This window comes from Cyphomyrmex costatus, unplaced genomic scaffold (assembly GCF_001594065.2).
Source record: "Cyphomyrmex costatus isolate MS0001 unplaced genomic scaffold, Ccosl1.0 scaffold30, whole genome shotgun sequence".
NCBI classification, from domain to species: Eukaryota; Metazoa; Arthropoda; class Insecta; order Hymenoptera; family Formicidae; genus Cyphomyrmex; species Cyphomyrmex costatus.
In genome coordinates this window covers 3,127,025-3,137,579 of record NW_017277125.1, presented here as the reverse complement: position 1 = coordinate 3,137,579, position 10,555 = coordinate 3,127,025, and the positions used below count along the sequence as shown (strand labels likewise).

The window sequence follows — 10,555 nt, the reverse complement described above, 5'->3', positions numbered from 1 at the left end:
GACAAATGTCGCTGTATCTTGCAAACCGTTGGTCCAATCGCTTTTTCATCTTACAGTTTTCGATAGAACTCGTCGAGTACTATAAGAAACGCTACTCAGAACTACTCGGTACTCTCAAAAAAATTTTCAAAGATTTCCACTATTTTTTTTAAACTTTATTATATTTCAAAAATGTTTTTTATATATCAAGAACTCTAGGTATTCACAAAATAGTTCTGTTAAGCTGATCAGAACTATGCGACCTTGAATTTCGTTAAAAAAGTTAGCACCCCATTTTTAAAAAATTATTAAAAAATGATTATTAAGCGCATATGTCATTACAAATCATAGAGAACTCTTCGTATCGTCAAAAAGAAGCAGGAATTATCATCAGAACTATTGTATCTAAAAATTAATTTTTCAAAAATTTTTAATTTTTTTTTTATTATTCGAAAATTTTTTTTTACATATCAGGAACTCTAGGTAATCGCAAATTGAAGCTATTAAGCAGCTCAGAACTATTCCACCTCGAAATTTGATAAAAAGTTAGCACCCCATTTTTAAAAAATGTAAAAAAAATGTTTATTGAGCGGAACTCTTGTTATTAATTATTAGGAACTCTTCGTCTCGTCAAAAAAAAGTGGGAAGTATAATCAGAACTCCCGAGTACTATAGTTGGGGTGCTAACTTAACATACCCAAGAATATATATTTTTTATTTTCCTGAATCAGTGATGACCAACCAAATTTAATCGATAGAAATTGAATTAAGAATTAAAGAATGTTAACCATCGATAACACACTTGCAGAAATTGATTTCTGGTGTCAACGACTTGTAAACGTCGAATCTATTTACAGTCAAATGAGGGATCTACGAGTGAAAAAAATGGCATCTATTCTAGAATTAACCAAGAGCCCCTATTCACCACGTTTCAAGGCTCTGTTGAAGGACGTTATCGCTGGTTAGATCTTGCTAGCGTTAATAGAACGATATACAAAGAGTATTAATTAATTATGTCGAGCAGCATTCCGTTCTTTTTTTAAACTGTAATAAGTATATATCGCTACCTCATTCTAATTAGTTAATCTAATGAAGAAACAGAGTTTACTAATTAATTTTCAAGTAAACTCAACATACTAAAATTATGTAATATTCATAACAATTTTTATCTTAAGCGGTAATCGAAGCACGCGATGTATGCGCCTACTTAAAAGCATTGGAACCTCATTTCGAAGAAATACAAAATACCGAATTCAAAGATATACAGCTAAAATTGAAGCCACTGCTGCATTGTATATGCCTGATATGGGCAAATTCAAAATACTATTGCATTCCAACGCGAATAATTACGCTATTATCTGAAATATCTAATCTGCTAATTACTGAGGTATGTAAGAAAAAAATATAAGTATTATATACTGAAACACTCGAGAAGTCAAGATGTTCTCTGCATGACGACTAAAAATTAGTTTATATTTTTCAAGAAAGTATGCGTTAATAAATATCTTAACCATTTTCATTTTGTGAAAAAAAAGAAGCTTTTTGTTGTAATATGGATTTAAAAAATTTGGTGTGTCCTTAATATTTATTCAAGCCATTAGCCTAATATGTCTATGCTTTTAATTATAATCTATTTCTTTTCTAACAATACAGAAATATCTATTATATTACTAACTAGAAACTTCGCAGGCTACCAAATATTTGGATCAGAGTACTTTATTCACTGGCGATATCGAGGACAGTCTAAAACGATTAATGCATGTGACAAACATTTTGACTTATTATACGGAAATGTTTGAAACGTTTCGAAGTAAATTGGATAATTACTTTAAACACTCGACCGAATCAATTCCATGGAATTTTGATGATGAATTGGTGCTTGGAAGAATAACAAATTTTCAAAAACGTTTGGGAGAAATCAAAGTTCGTAATTTGTTTTTAAAATAAATATTAAGCTTTCCATAAGTGGATTCGCACGTAAAATAAATCGTTAACAATTTAAAAAATATATACATATATTCACACACACATACATATGTATAGACATTGGAAATATAAAAAAATTAAAATGCATTTTTACATAACGTAAAAATAATATATGATTATTATTTTTAAAGTAGAATAATTTAAGTAATTCTCTACAAATAACAATAATCATTTATTACGTATTATTTGCTAGATATTATTTGAAACGGCCCAGGAATATTTTAAACTAGAAAGAATGGAATTCGCGAGTTTAAGAAAGAAAATGTTATGTTCCAAGATATATGACATTCATGAAAAATTTGTTAATATCTACAATGAATTTGGTGAATTAGAATACGATATTTTGATGCCAGAAGAAATAAGATTCACAGATCATGTTATTTCTTTTTTAGCAAAAGTAAACACAATAATATATCGTACACGTTATTATTGCTTTTCACGTAACGTAAAAATCGTACCATCGCAGTAAAAAATTGTCGACTATAGGTGGAAGACTTTGACAGACAGCTGGCAAATATATTCGATCAAGCATTTTCTGAATGCCATAATACTGAAATCATGTTTAAGATAATATGGATCCTAGGCTCGATGGCCAACAGACCAATCATCATGGCACAGTTATGGCACAATTACGAGAGATTGCTTCAAAGAATTCATAACCATTTTGATGACATTAAAGTGCTCTACAATATTAAGATTTAATAAGCATAATATAAAGATACATGATGGATCTCATATAGACTCCATTTACTATTTCCAGGTCATATTTGATAGTATCTTCAAGGATTACAAGGAGGACGAATGGATTGAAACCGATCAGTATTTCCCGCATGTCGCTGGTGCGTTATGTACGTTGACGCAGTTGCGACAACAGATAGACTATCCGATGCAATGTGCGAAATTGGTAGACCATCCTTTAATAAATCTCAGAATAGCACATGAAACTAAACCGAAGTACGATCAAATGCAGGTAATATGCAGGTCACAAAATCCTAAAAAAAACCGATAGATTTTAATTATTTGATTTAGACTGGTATTTGTTCAATATTCGAATTGTGTTAATAAAAGTACATCGTGTTTTCATAAGTCACTCATGAACGCGATGGAGTACAAAATATTCACGGACTGGACCAGCAAGATAGTCGATATAAGCAACTTTCATTTGTCGAAAAGCTTATTAATAGTACACGAGAACAAGTTACTCGATCTAAACTTTGATCCAGAACTGACTGCTCTACTGCGAGAAATTCGCTTTATGATCACTATGAAGAGGACAGACTTACCCGAAGAAGCAATCCAATTATATCACAGAATGCAATATTTTTTTGAGAGTACCTATAATCTTAATTTGCTCACACAATGGTAAGTAAACATATTATTGACTGATGAGAAATAATTCCATTTACATAACATTGTTCAAATGGTAGGTACAATTGGATAAGAAACTATAGTTTGCCTGTAGAGTTTGAATTATTGAAGCACGAAATTGAAAACGTGGACAAATTAATTCGCATTGGCCAGGAAAATTATAATTGGAATTCTCCAGGTGAAATTCTTAATTAACGATTAATTAGTTTATAACGTTCATAATATTGTCTAATGGGTGACTTTTTGTCTTGCTTCAAAGAGATAATCTGTAAAGCAAGTCAAAGAGAAGAGAGACAGATATGATTACACAAAGAAAATCAACTCCGTAACAATTCTCACTGTATATGACAATTAACATATACTACCATCGAGAATTTATTTCACAGAAGTACCAGAGTATATAAATAATTTGCTGCGTCTAGTACGAAAGTTACATTCGCGGATCTTTTATGCTCAAGAAAACATGAACACGTTGTTGCGAATGATTTACGCGTGGGCGATGTCGCCCATATTAGAGCGTAAGGATTTTAAAGATGAGAACTTGCTCGCTATCGGTGAACGCGACGAGAATTTCCAAAAGAGATATGACCAGATCGAGCAAGCCAATAGAGAACTAAATCGAGTCTTGGATGAAAATTATAAACTTTTCTTCGATTTACTGCCCGATTCAGTGTACGAGAAAGATGAGATTGAATTGGATGACAGTAACTTTTATTCACTACTTTTCTTCAAAGGCTTTTGATCTTTTTTTTTTTATATGACGAAATTATGAGATAATTTTTGGATTTTAAATTTTCATTGATTTAGTCGAAATATAAAATTATAATATATTCGTCACACAGACGTGCGCATAGATGCAAGAAAACGAGAGTTTGAAGAACTTGGAGAATTCGAAGAAAGAACAGATACAGAGGATTTGCAAACTTTACCGAGCAGACTGAGGTATGCATACCAATCCTTTCTCAATATTAGAGTGTATAACTTGTGCTTGTGTAATACATTTATTCGTAAGTAACGATAAAACTACACAAATTAGAATTTTTTTAAACTTTTTGTAAAATATACTTTTATCATTATCATCAGAATTGATGAGGAGAAGGAAAGAATAATTGCGCGCGATGCTATGGAATATGAAAAAGCCGGCAGGGATGAACGAATGATGGCGGCAGCTGGAATAACATTAACAAGCGAGCAAATCGCTCAGAATATGAGCAAATGGAAGCCTTATCTCGTTTACGTCGACAGTTTGATATCAAAAGCTTTGATCCAAGCTGCTTCTACCAGGTAGAACTAAGTTCCATCAAACATTTATTAAAGTTCATATTTCTTTCTGCCGATCAATTATTAGTACCGTTACATTATTTGCAATATTATATCGATGGATAAATATTTAGTTAAAATGTTTCTTACATATTAAAGTTTTAAATTTTAAAAATGAAAGTAGAAAGTATAACGTATAAAGACTAAAAGTTAAAGTTTAACATGCTATTCTCGAAATGTTCTAAATATTACTAATTGATAATGAAACTGTTTTTCACGCGGTACGTATCTACGCCGCAGCATATGTTACCTGCTCGATGAAACCGATCCGGAAAGTAACGTATCACCTCTTTTCGAGATTCAACTGTCGCTCGAGGTACCCCACATCGTCTTTCATCCTGCGGTAGATCCGGATAATTCCGAGGGTTTTTATACATTTTACGAGAGTTTGCTGCTTGACATTATGAGAATGGGAACTTTAATACCACGCGTAGATCCTGACATCGCTACGGAACGGAAGCATTACGGAGTACGTCGTTGTATATAGGGTGGTCAATAACAGGCGCATTTGTTGCATCGCGACCATACTTTGCGTGTTAAAAGTAAAATAATTTTTTCTTAATTGTTTACGTCAAAACGATTAAAGGAAGGAATTAGCAAACTGCAGAAATGAAAAGATATGTAGGTAATAAAAACAGCTGTAATTTTCTCCAGCTAATCTGTGGACTTTAATAAAGTTTTCTCTTCTTTTATTCATAACTGTTCACGCATACACACGCACACATATAATAATCTCATTCTTCTGTTATTTAATCGCTATATAATACTTTAAGGTTGATTTAGCAGAAGAAGAAAATATCGTTTTCATGCTCGAGGAAACGTGTAATCGAATCAAGCTAGGTTTGGTGCAGGCGCAAGAATATATCGTTGTAAGATCTTCAAACAATTTTATGATTATCTTATTTTTAATCTTAATAGTGTGTAAATATATTCTGCTTGTTATATACCTGTGAAAGCAATAGCTTAATAACGCGTGAATGTAATGCAATAGAACTTTCACTATCCCAAACCAATAAAACAACAAGGATTCTGATGGCAAACTTCAGAATAACAGAGCAATTAATCACTTACTTCTGGCATTGTAAACTCCATCTATTTAAGAGAAAACAACAGACATCTAATTAATGACTTATCCATTATTTATATGCATCAAGAAAACTAATATTTTTCAAATTGCAGATTTTTGAACCATTTTCCTGGTTATGGCTTGACGATAGACAACAATATTTGAACTTGTTTTTACGTTTTGGCCGCGCACTTACGAACGAGGAAAAAAATATGATAGCGCAAGAAAACTTGCCGGAACATTTAAAAGAGAGAAAGCCAGGATTAGCCGATTTTAAAAGAGAAATTGACTATTTTATGGAACTTTATAAAAAATGCGACGAGTTTGAGAATGAAAAAGTTTTCTTGCGTTGGCTGCGGCTAGATGTAAGAGCCTTGAAACAAGCTTTACTAAATACAATCTGCAAGTGGACTAATTTATTCAAGACACATCTGACTGATTATGTCAACAACGAGTACGTATTCGTTATTATATGTATACATAACATGTATTTATGTAATCATACTTGCCTTATATTTCTTTTTAAATTTTATAAATTGATTAACATTGCATATGTATTAATGTACTAATACGACATATATATATTAATATATTCAATTTTCATGACTTTATACGTTACAGACTCAGAAATCTTAGCGAATTCTTGACGAACGCGTTAAAGAAATTTACCCAGCCAATCGCACCAGATGATTACGAGGACTTGTTAAACACTATATATTATTTAAAAGAGGTACGAGATCGACAGTATCAAATTGACGATATGTGGGAGCCTATAAAGGTAATGAAAATAATAAAAAATATAAATGATTACTCTGCATGTATAATAATATTATATAAAACAAAATATTCAGTAACAATTAATTGATTCAATCACAGGCGACTATAGATCTTCTTAAACAATACCAAGTGAAATTTGGCGACGAAACTTATAACTGGCTGACAGAATTACCGGAGCTATGGGCAACGGTTAAAAAATGGGCGGCGCAAGTGAAACAGCTTGTGAATCCTTTGATGGCACATCAAATCGATTTATTGAAGAAACGTCTCAATTATTATGATTTCAGGCAACAACAGTATCTAGCGCACTTTCGCGAGAACATCGTGTTTAGGTAAAGCAATCGCAGCATTTATTTGAATAAAAAAAATTAAGTTATTAAAAATAGTGTACAAAGATCTATATCTTTTTTTAAAAAAATTTTTAAGTTTACACAGATTTTCAATTTCTTAACTATTTAAATGCAATTTATAATTAATTACAACCAATCAATAGCTTCGATTGTACGAATGTATATGAGAAATTGGACAAGATAAATGAAGAAATTCTAAAGTTCGAAGAGGAACTAAAGGCATTGCACGATCAAGTGAACATATTTGAACAACAGATGACAGAATTTAAACAAATCAAGTCTGCTAGAAGAGAATTAAAACTTCTGAAGAATCTTTGGGATTATGTCAATATCATTACGTCGAGTTTAGACGAATGGAAGACAACATTTTGGAAAAAGATAGATGTCGAGGGAATGGAACAAGAGTGTAAAAAATTGATTCGAGAGTTGAGACGTAAGTTTTACGGGTGTGTTAAGTTAGCACCCCAACTATAGTACTCAGGAGTTCTGATTAGAGTTCCCATATCCATTTGATGAGACGAAGAGTTCCCTATAGTTAATAACAAGAGTTCCGCTTAATAAACTTTTTTTTTTAATTTTTTAAAAATAGGGTGCTAACTTAACACATCCAAGTTTTACATTGATAATTGATACTTTCGAATAATTAAGTATAATAAAATTATTAAATTTTTAAAGATTCAAAATCGGAATGTCAATTGTATCTTCTCAATATTTAAACATACATATTTTTATGTTTATCTACTATGTTATGCAAACGATATACATATATATATATATATATATGTATATATACACACATATGTTAATACAAAATATTTGTCATAAATTAAGAAACCAATATGCTTTACATTAATTTAGAATTAGATAAAGAAGCACGAGCTTGGGATTTATATGCTCATATAGAAGCACAAGTGAGAAATATGATATCATCACTACGAGCAGTTTCAGAATTACAAAATCCCGCCATCAAGGACAGACATTGGCAAGAACTTATGGTTAAAACTCGGGTTCGTAAATAATGCTATTTCCCTAATGATAATACTTTGAAATGCTTATTTCATAAATTCATCAACCATTAAAAAATGCTACTTGCATAATATACATATATCATTTAATTTTAGGTTTTAAACTTTAATATAATGATAATAAATAATTTCCATTCCAAATTAATTTATCTGATTTATAAAAGTCTAATCAAACTCGTACAGGTAAAATTCACTATGGATGATAAAACCACTTTGGAAGATTTATTAAAATTAGAGCTTCACAAATTTGAGGAGGAAGTTAAGAACATGGTAGATAAGGCAGTTAAAGAAATGAGCATGGAGAAAGTCTTCAAAGAGTTGCACAACATATGGGATATTCTTGAGTTCGGTAAAGAGACACATGAACGCACTAAACTTAATGTTTTAAATATAAGCGAAGAAGTAATCGAGATGTTGGAAGAGAATCAGGTATGTCTTTCGTCAGGATTTCTGATTCAACTCTGAAGACAGAACAAGGTTATTATCGTAGGTACAACTACAAAACATGTTGGATTCCAAATATGTTGCCTACTTCCTCGATGAAGTGACAGATTGGCAACAAAAGCTTAACAATGCAGATGTCACGATCAATGCCTGGTTTCGAGTTCAACGAGCTTGGATGCACCTCGAGAGTATTTTCATTGGATCGGAAGACATAAGAAGTCAATTGCCGGAAGAGTCGAAGCGTTTTGAAAAGATAGACAAGGATTTTAAAGTAATTTTAAGAAAAATCTGACAAATATAATACAGTTTTTTTATAGTAAACAAATTATTCGGAATCAATAAATAATTCTATGCATTTCTAGTTTAATTTTAATAATTTAACTATATAATTTAATTTTAATAATTTAATTATATAATCTTACGATTATATTAATTGGATATTTTTGGATTTTCTGTCAAGGATTTGTTGAAAGAAATGTTGAGCAATCTGAACATAATAAAGTCAACGAATAAACCGAAACTTTTGGATCGGCTCGAGGAATTGGAGAGACAATTGAATATTTGCGAGAAAGCTCTGTCTGATTATCTAGAGACAAAAAGACTAGCTTACCCACGTTTTTACTTCATCTCGTCAGCAGATCTATTGGACATATTAAGCAATGGTAAAATCTCTCTCTTTCACGATAAGAAATTTACTTTGCGAAATTACATATATTTTATTGCAACAGGAAACAATCCCGAATTGGTATGCAAGCATTTGTCCAAATTGTATGACTCGCTGGCAAAGCTCCAGTGGAAAATTGAAGATGGAAAACCGACGAAACACGCTAACAGGATGATAGCAAAGGATGGAGAGGAAATGGCCATCCATGGAACGTGTGACTGCACGGGGAAGGTATTAAGTTAACCAACTCGAAAAGACAGAACGTAATAAGATATAGAACAACACATATATTAAACCATACTGGTCATGACTTATATACCAGTTTGTTTTTGTTAGATAATAATAGTGATAAACGTATGTTTAATATTTTATACTTTTTCTCATACTTAACACTTCATGGCTACGCTAGTCCGACTATCCAGTTATTTATCTGCGTAATCGTCTCATTTACAGGTTGAGATTTGGTTGAATCGCGTCACAGAGGCAATGACGAAAAGTGTCAGATACCGTTTCAGTCAGGCTGTCGCAGCGTATGATGAGAAGCCTCGCGAACTTTGGATTCTAGATTACGAGGCACAGCCAGCTCTATGCGGCACGCAAATCTGGTGGACCACTGAAGTGAATATAGCATTCGCGAGACTCGAAGAGGGATTCGAGAACGCGCTCAAGGATTACCAGAAAAAACAGATCGGCCAACTGAACACTTTGATTGCAATCTTGCGCGGCGAGTTAAATGAAAACGATCGCCAGAAGATCATGACTATCTGTACCATCGATGTGCATGCGCGTGACGTTGTCGGAAAATTAATATCTATTAAAGCAGAGAGTTCTTCTAGCTTTGCATGGCAGTCGCAATTAAAACACAGGTGATTACATGGAGATTATATAAGTAACTGATTTAATCTCTTTATTAAAAAAAAACATTCGCGTATCGAAGAACTTTCAGAAGAAATTATTCGCTCATTGAAAATTTGTATTAATTGTTTTCTATATTCTCGAATCCATCAATGAATTTAAACATCAATAAGATAGTGACGATTTATAATTCTTTGTCCAATTAGCCCCAAAAAAAAAACCTACAAGTAAAACTTGTAAATGTAAAAGCACCGACATTTGTATTAATGCGTCGATAAATCGGTTTTGAAAATACGAATTACCGTAATACAGCTGTATTGAATTTCCATCCCGGTATTTCATTCCTGTCCCGATACCGTAGACACTAATCTTCTCGCGCAGGTGCAAGAAAAAAGAGAATTGAAAGAGATTGTTTCGCCTCGTAGGTGGGACGACAAATCAGGAGATTGCTTCGCCAACATTTGCGACGCATGTTTCATATACGCTTACGAGTACCTGGGTAACGTGCCACGACTGGTAATTACGCCGTTGACGGACAGATGCTACATTACGTTGACGCAATCGTTGCATCTGATAATGGGCGGAGCACCGGCTGGGCCTGCAGGGACGGGGAAAACCGAGACGACCAAGGACCTCGGTAGAGCTCTTGGACAAATGGTTTATGTCTTCAACTGTTCCGAACAAATGGATTATAAAGTACATTTCTCTCCCTCCCCCCCCC

General features: G+C 32.8%; 1 protein-coding gene across 1 annotated transcript in view; it reads left to right on the top strand.

The window, feature by feature from the left end:
- The window catches only part of LOC108775364 (dynein heavy chain 9, axonemal), a 28,218-nt gene that overhangs the window by 2,150 nt on the left and 15,513 nt on the right, over positions 1 to 10,555 (top strand). The window contains exons 5-28 of the mRNA XM_018541693.1: positions 788 to 940; positions 1,155 to 1,366; positions 1,669 to 1,902; positions 2,159 to 2,362; positions 2,452 to 2,643; positions 2,726 to 2,935; positions 3,053 to 3,327; positions 3,393 to 3,511; positions 3,720 to 4,037; positions 4,176 to 4,275; positions 4,417 to 4,617; positions 4,894 to 5,122; positions 5,427 to 5,522; positions 5,833 to 6,173; positions 6,341 to 6,497; positions 6,596 to 6,828; positions 6,990 to 7,279; positions 7,705 to 7,853; positions 8,055 to 8,300; positions 8,362 to 8,586; positions 8,776 to 8,977; positions 9,044 to 9,210; positions 9,433 to 9,845; positions 10,260 to 10,530. Coding sequence (XP_018397195.1) covers positions 788 to 940; positions 1,155 to 1,366; positions 1,669 to 1,902; positions 2,159 to 2,362; positions 2,452 to 2,643; positions 2,726 to 2,935; positions 3,053 to 3,327; positions 3,393 to 3,511; positions 3,720 to 4,037; positions 4,176 to 4,275; positions 4,417 to 4,617; positions 4,894 to 5,122; positions 5,427 to 5,522; positions 5,833 to 6,173; positions 6,341 to 6,497; positions 6,596 to 6,828; positions 6,990 to 7,279; positions 7,705 to 7,853; positions 8,055 to 8,300; positions 8,362 to 8,586; positions 8,776 to 8,977; positions 9,044 to 9,210; positions 9,433 to 9,845; positions 10,260 to 10,530 — 5,237 coding nt within the window. The remainder of the gene's footprint in view (positions 1 to 787; positions 941 to 1,154; positions 1,367 to 1,668; positions 1,903 to 2,158; positions 2,363 to 2,451; positions 2,644 to 2,725; positions 2,936 to 3,052; positions 3,328 to 3,392; positions 3,512 to 3,719; positions 4,038 to 4,175; positions 4,276 to 4,416; positions 4,618 to 4,893; positions 5,123 to 5,426; positions 5,523 to 5,832; positions 6,174 to 6,340; positions 6,498 to 6,595; positions 6,829 to 6,989; positions 7,280 to 7,704; positions 7,854 to 8,054; positions 8,301 to 8,361; positions 8,587 to 8,775; positions 8,978 to 9,043; positions 9,211 to 9,432; positions 9,846 to 10,259; positions 10,531 to 10,555) is intronic.